Source organism: Pinus tabuliformis, chromosome 8 (genome assembly GCF_031772625.1).
Source record: "Pinus tabuliformis cultivar Carrire ecotype Pingquan chromosome 8, CPIR1, whole genome shotgun sequence".
Classification (NCBI taxonomy): Eukaryota; Viridiplantae; Streptophyta; class Pinopsida; order Pinales; family Pinaceae; genus Pinus; species Pinus tabuliformis.
Window position 1 is genome coordinate 1,559,233,762 of NC_142294.1, and position 15,750 is coordinate 1,559,249,511.

At 36.4% G+C, this 15,750-nt stretch overlaps 1 protein-coding gene across 1 annotated transcript in view; it reads right to left on the bottom strand.

Moving 5' to 3' along the window:
• Positions 1-3,641: 3,641 nt before the first annotated feature.
• Positions 3,642-15,750, bottom strand: part of LOC149241914 (enhancer of mRNA-decapping protein 4-like) — a 103,391-nt gene continuing 91,282 nt past the window's right edge. The window contains exon 4 of the mRNA XM_089374076.1: positions 3,642-3,794. Coding sequence (XP_089230202.1) covers positions 3,657-3,794 — 138 coding nt within the window. The 3' untranslated portion in view covers positions 3,642-3,656. The remainder of the gene's footprint in view (positions 3,795-15,750) is intronic.

The following is a 15,750-nucleotide window of genomic DNA, read 5'->3' on the forward strand; positions in this document are numbered from 1 at the left end:
CATAAATTGTGAAGAGGAGGAAGGAAAGGAACAAGAAACATCAAAAGAGGATGATATACACCAGGAACCAACCCCTGAGAAAGAAGAAATGAATTTGACCATATCTTGTGATGCATTAGCAGGAATTACCACTCCTAAAACTCTCAAGGCAGAAGGATATATCAAGAAGAAAAAGGTAATAGTGTTGATTGATTCGGGTAGTGCCCATAATTTTATTCATTGTAAGATAACCAAGGAATTGAATTGCTTTCTATATCCAACACCAGAGTGTCAAGTGATGGTTGCAAATGGAGGAACTATAAATTACTCTAGAAAGTGCCATAATATCAACTTAACCATGGGGGAATATGTATTGAATAGTCCAATGCTTTTCATACCAATGGGTGGTGTTGATGTTGTACTAGGAGTCTAATGGTTACAATCTTTGGGGACAATAACTTTTAATTTTCAAGAACTTTTCTTGAACTGTTTTTGGGAAGGAGAGGAAGCTGAATTAAGGGGTATCATAGGGAAAACAAGAAAGATAACCAACTCTAATAGCATGACAAAGATTCTTAATGAAGAAAAACAGGGCGTAATTGCACAATTATGCTCACTAAATGTTCAAACAACGGAATCATCTATTTCTCCAAATCTCCAAAACGCTTTGGAAAATCATTCCAAGTTATTTGAGACTCCCCATGGCCTCCTACCTATTCATGATCATGAACATGCTATTCATTTGATTCCAGGAAGTGTTCCTCCAAACATCAAGCCTTACAGATATCCCTATGTCCAAAACAGTGAAATTAAACATATGGTTGCAGAAATGTTAGAGGTTGGTATAATTCAACCTAGTCAAAGTTCTTTCTCTGCTCCAGTAGTATTGGTGCACAAGAAGGATGGATCATGGCATATGTGTCCAGATTATAGGGAGCTCAACAAGCTCACTATTAAAGATAAATTTCCCATTCTTGTTATTAATGAATTGTTGGATGAATTACATGGAGCAATTTACTTCACCAAGCTAGATCTTCATTCAGGATATCATCAAATTAGAATGAAGGTTGAAGACATTTCGAAAACAAGAGAGCGACTATGGCCTAAGAGGTCTAGAATAACAGTGGGGCCTAGAGACAGGCTGTCTAAGTGGCTGACTTGTCTCCTGAGGGTTCTGTTGATGATGTTGGATGAATGTGTGTGATATTCCATCAATTCCACTGCCTTAAGGTCACATATGAGGTTGAATTTGATCATAGTAGCCTCTCATCTCATGTTTACCCCGGTTAGCATGGTTACTTGGGTAGATGTGGGAGGAGAGTGTTGCATTTACATTAAAAAAATTAAATGGATAGAAAAAGAAAATATATCTATATATATAAATGTGTTTTTAAATTTCTCATAAATAATAATAATAATAATTTCAAAAAATCCATAATCAATATTTTCTAAATTTTTATATTAAAATAAAAATCCCAAATTTTTATATAAAAAAACGAAAACACATTTCCAAATTAAATTAAAAAAAAAGAACAAATAAAACAGAGACATAAAAATAACTTTCAAAAATAAAACAAATAAAAAACACAAAAAAACACTTTTAAAAACTAAATTCAAAACACTTTTTTTAAAACTAAAATTAAAAATTAAAAGAAATTAAAACAAACATTAAAAAATACTTAAAAAATATAAATTACATAAAAATAATAATAATAAACTATTTAAAATTAAAAAAAAATTAGTGAAAGAAAACATTAAAACAAAAAAAAAAAATTCATGTATTTTGGGGACGGGCATTGTGTGACCCCTCCACCTACATTCCCATTCCTTCCACCATGTTTATCCAAACAACCACTATCTAGTTGGCCATGGGCCACCTCAACAACAACATGGTGGTGGAGTCTGCGTGGATGGGAACGATGGAAGGGTGTCCACCTTTGGTGGGGTGACCTACAAGTTACATGGTGGTGGAGCTTGTTTGGATGGATGTAGTGAGAGGATGGGAGCTTGGGTGAAGGTTTGGGTTTTGCTCACAAAACAAACGAATTTTTAATAGTTTTAATGATTTGTTTCTATAAGAAAAAACAAGGCATCAAGGCGTTCCAAAAATCTAGCTAGTGTTTTAGATAAAAGAGGGACCTTGTTGATCCTATCACCAATGTTCAACTTTCCTTTATCCATGGAACCATAGATATAATTGCTCGCATATTAAGGAAGAATCAAGTTCCTACTTCTTTCAAGCCATTAAGCAACATTAGTGGTATCTTGAAATCTGTCAAGGATCCTGTTGACCCTTCAAACATGAAAGGGGTATACTTAATGTCGTTCTCTTGAGGGGCTCCCTATGTTGGCGAGACAGGAAGATATGTTAAGCAAAGGATTCTAGAGCATGTGGAAGACATTAAACATGGTAGGTATCATTCCTCAGCTCTAGCTAAGCATTCTGAGAAAACCAAATGACATATTCGCATTGAAGACTACATGATCCTATAAAAAAATGGGCATAATCATCATAGGAAGTTCATAGAATCCACTGAGATTGAAAAACATTGGGAAATCTGAATGAGAAGATGGTTGGAAGATTAGTAAGAACTTGGTTCCCACCATTTCTTTTAGATTTGAACAATGTAAATTTTGAAATGGGAACTGATATTGTTACCCGTTTCATAGAGATAGCAAAAAAGTGACCCGATTTTGAAAAGGGGCGATGCAGAACACATATTTTTAGAGCATAGTTTTTGGCACTTTGTACATTACATTTTAGAATGTTAGTGATTTGCATGTTGATTTAAAAAAGTGGTGATTCTGCATCAGGCCCTTTTTTTAAAAGACCTATTTTTTGACTTTAAATTTTCTAATGTATGAAATGTAAATAATTATTTTCTAAATTTAACAATTTTAAAGTGGTCTTCTTTTTCATATTTTCTTGTTTTTTTTTTGTAGTGAGGTTTTTATTGTTTTGCATATTTAAAGAAGAAGGTCAATATTTTAAAGTTTCGATATTCTACATATTTATACATCATTAATTAATTTTTCAATGCACATGAAATAATTGTCTCTAAAAAACAATAATTTTTAACAATTGATATAAAAATAACCATTTTCAACATAAATATAACTAAAAAATTACATATTTTGATAATATTTTGTAATTTTTTTGCTAGAAATGACATGCCAAAATCACAATTTTTATAGGAAAATTTTAACTGAAAATGGTCAAATAATATTTTTTTTTTTTTTTAGATTTCATGTAAAAAAAATAATAATTACTGTTTTTTTCAAAAAATAATGATTAACATAAAAATTAATGCGAAAATCACATAATACAAATATTGAACACATAACAACATTAATTGAATGCTTATTTTTCTCATCAAATGTCAAAGTCAAAACATTACAAGTATAACTAATTAATAGTTACAAAAAATGAGTTTGATTTCCACGAATAACTTAAATTTAATCAACAATATCACGTAATCCAAACTCTTCATCCTCTATAGTTTCATCATTGTCTTCTTCCACAATATTTTATGCTTCATTTTGCTCATTGTCCTCTTCTAATGGATCTTTGATGTCTATGAATCTACCAATGTATGCCTTTCCAATCATTCCATGTAATAGTGGTTGAGGTTTCTTTGCCTTTCTTGTCACACGTGATTCACTAAAGTCCCCTTTCTTCAACCCAATTTCTTGCATTGCATCTGGAAGAAATTGAAGAGCATTAATTCTTTGCTGAACAAAATTGCACTATATTGGATCTTTTTCAATGGCAATGTAATTTCTTCCTTTTTGAAGACAACATGCTTGTGTTGTACCTAAATATCAAACATGAAAGAAATAATTAAGTAAATTATTACAATGACATATAAATTAAGAAAGAAGATGTTGAAATTCAATTCCATATACTAAAACTTACCTGAGCCAGAAAATAAATCGAGAACCCAATCTCCTTCATTTGAACATATGTCTATAAGATAGTTAATCAATAACTGTGGTTTTTGATAAATTTTAAGTATCTCTCATTTTTCTTCTTTGTCTTCATATATTAGTTTTCTCACAACAACATCATAAGCCAGTACTTGGTTATGACTCTTTCCATATACCTGATTAAAAATCATTGACATATAGCTATCATCTTTTTCCCAACTATCAATATGGATGAACTCACAATCATTTATAAATGGTTGATCTTCATGGTTAAGAAGATTTGACTTTTGCCTGTATCATGAAATAGTAAAAGTTCAATTAACTTGTACATAAATTAATTTTTTAACATTAATCAAATATACATTTTCAACGTCTTACCATGTAAGTTGAATCCTTGAGTTTGTTTTCCTCTTTGTAGAAATTCCCACTGTAGATCACCTGATAATGCAATATACTAAAGAAAAATACTTGATCCACTTCTACAAACAATTATGTGGAAGCTTAATTGAATATGAGCAAGATTAATAAGAACACATATAACAGATGAAGAGAAAGCAATCACATGAACGCAGAAAAATAATCCTGGGGAAAGCCTCAGCCTAAAACCCCAATCTATGTATATCATATAAGTGAAAAATATGTCTGATTACACAAAGCCTTAGCTCAGAAAACTATCCCGCTCTCAGCACAATCAGATAATGCAGCTCATAGACTGTCCAGGCAACATATATGTCTTTCCTCAGCCCTCCAAGCCTCCTATTTCCTTGTGCAATTTCTCTTAGGGTCTAGTGAAGCCACATGTGTGAATTGGTCTCATCACACTCACTAAACAAGAAGAAGTAATTGCGCAATCCTCAAGGAAAGAATTCCTTCTGCATGTAAGAGATATTCACTAAGGAATATTCTGGCAACTGATAATACATTGTCCCACCATCTGATCTCAACTGGGTCTATGACTGAACTGACATGCATGATTTATTTATGAGAGAATATTTAGTTATCTGAAGTGCAACAGTTACATGCAAGCATGCATTAACTAACTAAAATCATAATTAGTTCAACAAACTATTTGAACTAATCTAACTAGACTTGACTCAATTAATTGAGCCAACTAATTACAACTCAAATTACAACTCATCCTTATCTCTTTAACAAATGGATAAATTCCTCAATTAATGGATAAACTGTTGCATGTGTTCACATAGACTTCATGTTTGATTTTCTACAACTAACTAACTCAAGATGAATTAATTAATTATTAATCAAATAGTTGTTAAGACCAAATTCAAATTTTACTTCTCTATTTTAGTTCAGGGACTAACTAAAATAAGAATCCATCCCGAAATGATATTTATAGCAATGTTATTTTTAGCACTTCCATTTTTCATTCCTTGTTGCTATGTCCAACACTGGTACCCGAACTACTATTTATAGCAATGCTATTTTTATCACTTCTATTTTTAGCATTTATTGTTGCCATTTTCAACACTCCCTCTCAACAAGAAAGGCATTCAACTCAAACCCAATCCTGAACCTTTGGAATGTTTTGCATGCAACACTTCTCCCAAGTGTTATTGCTCCAACAACTCTAGAAACAAAAAGACTCCCAGCTGACCTCTTTGTCAGGCTAGAACATACTTTGATGCTAAAGCTTCATCTGCCGCTGGCAAGTGCTCCCTCTCTGGCCTCTGAGCTACTGCAACACTCCATGCATCTCGCACCATTGCACACCTCTCTGTGCCATCCTACACTGGTGCAACACTCCTGTGCCTCTCGCATTGCTGCAGCTTTCTAGCTCTACACAGTATTGGGACTCCTGCACTGTAGCTCTCTCTGTCGCTCCATCCGCATCTGTCTCTACCCACTCATCCAGTCCTGCTACTCCTCGTCGAAGCTCCCGTAGCAAGGTCTAATCAAAGAGGTTGGGTACCTCAATGATCCTGCCCTATTCCAGCCTTCTTGGGACTGTCACTCCACATCGCCCCACCTCCTACCTGGAGGTATGGATGCATGTGATCCCTCTGCCCACCTGGCTCGACCCCTACTGGAAGTCTCTACATGAGTGGATGCCTCCACTCTATCTCCTCTTACCTTCCCCAATTGTGGCTGCTCCACAACCTCCTGAAGTTGCTTCACCAATCGTGGTTCCTCCACAATCGTCTCAGACTTCTTCTGGAACTGCATGTTGAGAGATAATGTATTCTCCCTCTCAACCACCAGGTCTCCATCAGTTGCCTTACTCCTCAAGGTTTTTCATGCATCTTGAACCTCAAGAGCATACAGGTTCTTGACCCGTGAACCAATATGCTTCACCTGTCTCATGGTGATGTGTTGAAGGAAAACCTTTCCCTTACTGAAGACTACATCATAGCCCTTGTCTTCCAGTATGGCGATCGACACCAAATTTCTCTTCAGTCCTGGTATATAATTGACATCGGTCAAGGTAATGTGAGCTCCATGCTCACTCTGAAAAATAACCGTGCCTACACCTGAGACACTATACTTTTCATCATTACCCATCACTATGAGTATCTGGAGATCTTTCTCCTCCAAGGTACTGAACAAAATCTTGTCGTCGGTCATGTGGAAAGAAGCTCCACTGTCAAGAAAACAACCACTTCCCACCATGGTTGAAACCATGCATGCGAAGAGGGTGAAATCCAACTCAAACTGTGAGGCCAGTTCCTCACCTTCTGATCTTTCCTCAGATCTCTTCTTGGATTTCCTCAGTGGACAATTTGTAGCAAAATGGCCCATTTCAAGACAACGAAAGCATCGCACTTTCGCTTTGTCAAACTTCTTCCCACCATGTGAAGAACTAGATTTGGAATGAGAATCCTTCTCCTTCCCCTTCTTCGCCTTACTCGCTAAGGCGCAGTTTTCTTCATCCTCCTTGGATGAAGAACCATCTCTGGTGCTTCTTCTTATATCCTCCTGCATCAGATTCGACCAAAGTCGTTCCCTATCTGGCAATTTTTCTCTTCCATTTACCAAGTCTTGGTAGCTATGCCAGCTCTTAGGAAGACCGAGGAGAGCTAGACTCACCATGTCGTCATTGAGTCGTGATCCCTATACTTCCAAGCTCATCCCTGCAAGAGGTGAGGTTGTTCAAATACATAAAGATCGTGTCGCCCTTTTCACACATGATTTTATGAAGCTTGTCTTTTAGTACCAGCTTCCTTTGATCGCTACTGTTCTGATATAGATGTTTCAATGTTTTCCACATTGAAAATGGTGTCTCCTTCCCACGGAGACTCGAGACTATGTGGTCTCGAACTCTCTCCAGAAGGATTCTCCTTGCTTTAGCCACACATTTCTTCCATTCCCCCAATTCTGTGGCATTAGCCACTACGGGCTTGGGGACTTCTTGATAAATGAAGTCCTTTAGACCGTTATCCTCTAATACTGTTTCCATGCAATCCCTCCAGGCTATATAATTCGAGCTACCATCAAGGGCATACTCAAGCCTTAAACCGTTGAATGCCATTGGTGAAATTGAGATGTGATAAGAACTCGATTTCTATATTCAGGAACCATAAAATTCAAACTTATCCCTTCTTGTATATTTTTCTCTCCTTGATCACCTTAGCTCTAATACCATGTAGAAATTCCCACTGTAGATCACTTGATAATGCAATATACTCAAGCAAAATACTTGATCTACTTCTACAATAAATTATGCTGAAGCTTAATCGAATATGAGCAAGATCAATAAGAACACATATAACATATGAAGAGAAAGAAATCACATGAAAACAGAAAAATAATTGTGGGGAAAGACAGCCTAAAACCCCAATCTTTGTATATTATACAAGTGGAAAACATGTCTGATTACACAAATCTTTAGCTCAGAAAACTATCCAGCTCTCAGCACAATCAAACAATGCAGCTCACTGGCTATCCATGCAACATATATGCCTTTCCTCATCCCTCCAAGCCTCCTATTTCCTTGTGCAGTTTCTCTTGGGGTCCAGTGAAGCCACATTTGTGAATTGGCCTCATCACGCTCACTAAATAGGAAGAAGTGACTGCGCAATCCTCAAGGAAAGAATTCCTTCTGCATGCAAGAGATATTCACCAAGGAATATTCTAGCAACTGATAGTACATTATCCCACCATCTGATCTCAAATGGGTCTATCACTGAACTGACATGCATGAGTTATTTATGAGAGAATATTCAGTTATTTGAAGTGCAACAATTACATGCAAGTATTCATTAACTAACTGAACTCATAATTAGTTCAACAAACTATTTGAACTAATCTAGCTAGACTTGACTTAGTTAACTGAGCCAACTAATTACAACTCACCCTTATCTCTTTAAATGATGGATAAATTCCTCAATCAATGGAGAAATTGTTGCATGTGTTCACATACACTTCATGCTTGATTTTCTACAACTAATTAACTCAAGATGAATTAATTAATTATTAATCAAACAACTGTTAAGATCAAATTCGAAAGCTGATTGGGGAAGAGTTAACGGAAGTGGTGGAGGAATCAAGGAGAAAAGGCGAGGTTTATCCCCCTTTCAATGCTACCTTCATTGCTCTTATACCTAAAAAGGAGGATCCGGAAACTTTCGAGGATTTTAGGCCGATCTCACTGTGCAATTGCATTTACAAAATCATTGCAAAAACCATTGCAGTTCGCCTGAAACCGGTCCTATCAAACTGCATTTCTCCGGAACAATTCGGTTTTTTAGACGGTCGCCAAATCCATGAAGCTATAGGGGTGGCTCAGGAGACCATTCATAGCATCAGGGTCTCAAAAGCAAAAGGGGCCGTGCTAAAAATTGACCTGTCCAAAGCTTACGACAGAATCAGCTGGAATTATCTAAGGATGTTGCTGACCCACCTGGGTTTCAAGGTGGATTTCATAAGCTGGATCATGGGATGTATCTCAAATGCAAGTTTTGCAGTATTAATAAACGGGGCTGCATCCCAATTCTTCAGAGGACAAAGGGGATTGAGGCAAGGGTGTCCCCTTTCCCCTCTGCTTTTTCTTCTAGCTGCTGAAGGCCTCAGCAGATTGATATCAAATGCCAAAAGATCAGGTTTGGTAAAAGGTTTGGAAGTAGCTGTAAATTTGTTTATTACCCATCTCCTATTTGTAGATGATATTTTATTATTTACAAATGGAAGCTTAAATGAAATTAGAGAGCTTAAAAGTATTCTTGACTTGTTCTTGAAAGCAACAGGCCTTCAAATAAACTCTAGAAAATCCCAGCTTATTCTGGAGGGTTTCAACAGACAGGAGGAACTCCTGATTTTATCATACTTACCTTTTGAGGCCTGTAAAATGGAGAATCCTTTCAAATATCTTGGTTTTTGGTTAAAACCTCAATTGTACAGAAAGCAGGACTGGAACTGGCTGGTGGCAAAAATTGAACAAAGAATATCCCATTGGAGTTTCAAGTGGCTATCTCGAGCAGGCAGGTTGACTCTGGTGAATTCAGTCCTCCAGGCCATGCCTGTGTTCTGGGCAGCTCTGACATGGATCCCAAAAGGCATTCTTCACAAGATTAAACAACTATGCAGCAGATTCCTTTGGTCAGGGTCAAAGGAGGACTCAGTGCTTCCTTGGGTGTCATGGGACAAAATTGCAAGGCCAAAAGACTGGGGCGGCTGGGGCATTAAAAATCTCATTGACTTCAGCTCCTCCTTAGCAGCAAAATCCGGATGGCGTTTAATCACTGCTGAGAACCTATGGACCAGAGTAGTAAAGAGGAAATATATAGATCCCATGCCCCTAGAAGATTGGATAAGGAACACAAACAAGAAAGGAAGGAATTTCTCTGTGATATGGAAAGCCACAGTAGAGGCATTCAAGGTAATCGAACAGGGTCTGGCCTGGCAGGTAGGAAACGGTGAAAATGTAAGGATTGGAAGAGACCCTTGGGTGGGATGCAACGAATCTTTCGCTCTTTCTCCTGAACTGAATGCCCATCTGGATTCGAAGGGGATTCTTGGCTTAAATCAGATTGCTAATATGGGTCAGTCAACCATTTGGGGCCAAGCATGGAAATCAGAAGAAGAGTTAGGAATCGACCCCAGGTGGAGGAATGAGTGGCGGAGTTTTCTTCAGGAGCTAAAGAGATCAAATGTCAGAATTCAGGACAGACCGGATCAATTGGTGTGGGCTCATGCTGAAAATGGAGCCTACTCCCCAAAGGTGGGGTATGCTTTCTTGATGAAGAAGAAAGGGTGGGTTAATCCAGAATGGTGGGCAAAACCTCTACTAAAATTGAAGTGCCCCAAGAAAGCAAGATTATTTTTCTGGTGTGTTTTAAGAAAGAAAATCCCTACCTGGGACATCCTTCAATCCAGATTCAAACAGGGCCCAGGTAGGTGCCCCCTATGCTTCTTAGACTCTGAATCCATTTACCACTTGTTCATTGCTTGTCCTTTTGCAAGGAAAGTTTGGGAAGAAATGCAAAAGCTTTTGGGGAGAAATGTTCGCTGGGAAGGGGATTCTTTTCTCGCTGCTTGGGAATATTGGTGGAACCATTACTCAGAAAGGAACCTTAGGAATCTTCCCCCCATCCTCTGTTGGGGTATCTGGATAGCTAGAAACAGAAGCATTTTCAGAGATCATCTCACTCCAGCGGAGGTGATTGCAATACAAAGTTCAGCCATTCTTTCTAGTATCCCGGAGTCTGAAGAACCACGAAACTCAGTCCCTAAAAAGGAAGAACGGATTAGGGAAGGAATTCCGTGGGCCTATTTTGACGGGGCAGCACAAAACAATATTGCGGGTGCTGGAATCGCCATTCATATAAACCCCTCTCACTCTCTCAAAGCCGCTGTGGGATTGGGTCCCGGCACCAACAATTTTGCTGAACTTCTTGCCCTTAAACTTCTTCTTTGCTGGCTCATAAACAGAAATATCTTCACTATTCAGATCTTTGGTGATTCTCTGAATGTAATTAACTGGGTCATTGGGAAATACAGATGTCAAAATTATATGTTGAGACCGCTTCTGGAAGAGATTCAAAACTTAAAATTACATTTTAATATTTTCTCCATTGAACATATCTACAGGGACAGGAACGAAGAGGCAGATAGGCTTTCTAAAGAGGGTTTGCAGCTCGCTGTGGACTCGTGGAGGATAACTGAACAGATGAACGAACAGATCCGTGTGTCGGATCTCCCTCCCCACACTTAATTTTGCTTTTACAGGATATATAGACAGTCTTTCTACAGCTCTTCTTTTCTGTTTCGGTCAAAGAAAACTTTGCTGGTTACTATTTTCTTGTTTCACCGGTTTTGCTTCAGAAAACTTGTCTATTGAAAACAGATCCGTGGGTTGTTTTCCTGCTGTAAAAGGAGGCCCATGTTATTTTTTGGTCATGTTAAAGTGCTGAAAGTAAGCGGAAAAACTACTTATGGTCTATTTTATGCTTGGACTTTGGTGATTCAAAGGGGAGTATGTCTCTCTCCTTGAGGAATGATGGTGGTCTCATGATCACAGTAGCTGCTGGAATGTTAACTCATGTGCTTGTAACTTTTTTATTTCTTATAAAAAGGTTCGTTTTTTTCCTCGGAAAAAAAAAAAGATCAAATTCGAATCCATCCTGAAATGCTATTTATAGCAATGATATTTTAGCACTTCCATTTTTCATTCCTAGTTGCTATGTCCAACACTGGTACCCGAACTGCTATTTATAGCAGTGCTATTTTTAGCACTTCTACTTTTATCATTTCTTGTTTCCATTTTCAACACCCTTGAAGCTTGACAATAACATTGCCAATTGTGTGTTTGAATGAAATGTCACAAATCTCCATAATTTTGATGATGTGACTTCTATAAATCCCACAACAACTTTACTAAGAGCTTGATAAGTATAAGGGTCACTATCATAGTCAATGTTTGGAATATTGAAACCATAGGGAATATTTGCAATGACTAGGGCATAATCCCTTTTAGGTAGGAGTTTAACAATGTCTTCAGTCTTTTGATCTTAATTTGTTCGATAAAGGTTCTGAAACTATCTGGTGCTCCATTTTCATCCTTCCTCATCTTTACTAAAATAAACATATATAGGTGTAATTTATAAAATAAAAATAGTATACAAATGAATATATAAATCAACATACCTTTTTAAATGCGAGATAAATAAATAAATAAATAAATAAATAAAATTAATGTTGATGTGGAATGTGAATCTGGATAGTTGCGCACAACATCATCCCAACTATCTTCATTCAACAATTTAACCATTTGTTCTTGTATTTTCATGTAAAATTTGTGATTACATAGATAAAGTAAAAAAAGTTAATATAATGATATGTATAACAAATACTACCAAGAACAATATGTTATATTTAAAAGAAAATTATAATCTAGAAATAAATAAAAATAATTCAACAAACTTACTTTTGAAATTCCTCAGACATTTCTTCCAATGATAATTCCCCCGACCTCACACGAAATAATATTTCTTTGACAAGTTTTTGATCCTTCACTCCTTGCAATGCTCTCCAAGGTGTGATAGTCATATCTTCTAGAAGTTGCTTCATTTCAGAACTTGATTTACTGTCGCTACATATCAATGGTTTAGACATTTTGACCTTCTGGTTTTTAATGCCAATGTTCTCCCACATGCTTAAAATATCATTAATCAATTTCCATATCTCTCCAGTTCTAAATTCCAACTAGAAAATGTTGTCAATACCTCTGAATAAATCAATATTTACTTTGTCGCCTTTTGAACTGATTTTCTCCTTAATTTGATAGCCTATTTCCATACAACATTTATTTCGGAAATCTACAGTAGGATTTATCTTATCCCCGCCACATTTTTCTTCAAATTCACTCTGAATAAATCTAACCCTTTGGATAGAAGTCATAGACATCCTATATTCATTATTTGAATTATGATCCCATGCCACTAACTTTGCTTCTGTATCTGATAAACCAACATAAATGATACATTTCATTGTTTCAAAACGTGGGTTATTGGGATATTCCTCCATCAATTGTCTTTGAGCTTCTACAAAATGGTTCCCCCCAAGCACATAATAATTGTATTCAAAACATTTTGACTTATCAAATGCTTCTTTGTTGGGAACTTAAACTGGATCAACAAGAAGCACATAATTAACCACATGAACATATGGATTGTACCTCATCAATGTCTTCAAGTTGTGAACATGCAGGTGGTGTGGCTTTATGATTTGATATTTACATTGTCCTACACTTGCCTTATAGATTTGTCTCACATTAAGCTGAAATGTATGACGACCCTCAATTAAGTTTTTCTTTGTCAAGTTTTGTCAAATGGCATTTTGTTTTGTTTTAATAATGCCCCTTTAAATCAACTCTTGGTGTAATGATTTCTCTCCTTTCTTTTGAAGTTTCACTAGCATCTTCACTGTTGGTAATAACTACTTGAGAATGTCAACTTTACTTTTCTTCATCATAACATTCTCATCATTAACTAGAACAGATTTATTCTTGGGCATTGTTACTTTTGGTATTTTATGGCTCTTCTCCTTTCTAACATCAGTTCCAATGTCATCCTCGGTAATGACAACATATTCTTCAGTGTCAGTTTCAACTTCCTCATCTTCAAAAGTAATTAGTCTACCTTTGCTAGATTTATCCACTAGAGGCATTTTTTCTAATCCCTTGGATGTAGTTTTGTAGCATCATGAATTACTACCTTTTGCTTGTTTGCCTATCTTCTTCTGACACTGATTAGAAACTGCTGACAACTTTCATAATATCATGCTCTATGAAATGAATGCCTCCCAACATAATTGAAACACTTTCAACAAAATTATGCCAAACAAAATATCATATGTCAATAAAAACAAAGTTATAAAAATATAATGAGACATTTACAAGAATGCAAAACACAAATATAAATAACAATACTTATGATATTTTGTGTCATATCATTTACAATTTGTTTACACAACTTTGTAGATACCTCTCTCATGTCATACACTGAATATAATAATTGATATTTAATCCTTTCATGTGACTTGGGCGGTTTTGTAAGTATGTAAACAACTTCATTGTCTGGTACCGAACACCTGTCTATGACCTTTCCCAGCACCTCATAAATTCCATTATCATTAGGTATATCAACATATAGATATATCTACACATCTTGGCTTTCTCTTTCTTTCACATACCAATTTTTTTTTTGGAAGTTTCACTTCTTTTGATTTCTTCCTGTATGAAATCTTCTTATCGTTTGAGGCACTTGAAAGATTTGTAGCTATCAGCTTAGGTTTGGTTCATTCAACAGTGTTTTTGAAGATCCACCTTTAATAGTATTTGGCCCAAAAAGATTCACAAAAATCTTCTTTGATGCCATTTTCTTGAAAAAAAGAGAGATATATAAATTAGTAAATTACAAAAAAATTATAGCTTAAATTAACAAACAAAATGATAAATGATAATTATTTTTGTAAAACATAACAATTAAAAAAAAAATAAGAAATTTAAAAAATACAGCGCCTTGCCGCCCCACCCCGAAAATCGGTTGGCCACTCAACCCAGCCCCTACCCCAACCTGGCGGCCCAACAACCGCCCCCCTACCCATCCCCAGCCCTGCCCAACTCCCCACCTAAGCCCAGAGGCCCAACGGTCTACTGCCCTAATCGGCTGTTGGGTCGCCGAGGTGAGGCGGGGGGCTGGGCGCCAACCCACTTGCCCCACCTCGACGGCCCAACAACTTGCCGCCTCGGCCGACCGTTGCGCTATCGGGGTGGCGCGGGTTGCTGGGCATCTGGCCCCCCCCTGCCCTCACCCACAAGCTAGTTGGGCCATCGGGAGCATGATCGGGCCCGCCACGCCCATTGCGGGACGTAGTGAGTAAATTTGTCCCACAAAAAATTTTAATTTCTTAAAAAAAATTTCAATAAACGTATTTAATTTTAAAACTTGCACAACAGAAAAATTAACTAACCTTTCAAATGGGATAATCCTCCGTTGAATATGTTGTTGATAGCAATGTAGCTACTCCACAAATTCACTCCAAGTTTTTTAACGAACCTCGGAAAACCTTGATGTGATGTGAGGAATAGTGATAATGAAATTTATTATATAGGGGAAATTACAGAATTGTTTTACCGTACGGTTAATGTGGGATTAATTTGTTTTTATAAATTTTAACATGTAAATTTTGTTATGGTGATATAGGAAATTATGATAAAGCGAACATTACAGAATTGTTTTACAACACGGTGAATGTGAGATTAATTTGTTTTAGAAGGTATAATAAAAATAAAAATAAAATCGATTGTCTAGTCAATATTATATAGTTTAAGTAATAAATTAATTTAGGTAAAAGATTTAGTTTACAATTTTAATTTAAAAGGTTTATTTCATAAAAAAAATTAGTTAAAATCTTTCAATAAATTGTAGAACAAAATAATGGAGGGAAATACATGAAACAAAATTTTTGGAGGGAAAACTTTTGGCGAAATTTTTGTGAGGAAAATTTTCATTCTTTAAGCTATATATTATCATTAGGAGATTCTTCATTTGTATCATTCAACCTCTTCTATTTGAAAGGCATGGATTCTTCTGATAGTGAAGTTTTGCTTTTTGAAGCATCAACATCTTCATCGCGGAACAACTCTATTCATATTGATGAATATAACGGAAATTCTTCCACTATGAATAGAGATTTAATTCTTCCACTTGGCCCTAATCCTAAGGACTATGAGAGCAACATTGATGAAAGACAAGATGAAGAATTTCAAATAAATAAAGGGTCACGGTTTCCACTTATTCTTAATCCCATGGATTATGAGAGCAACAATGATGAAGAGCATGATGAAGAATTTCAAAAGAATGGAGTGTCACGGTGTCCACTTAGTCC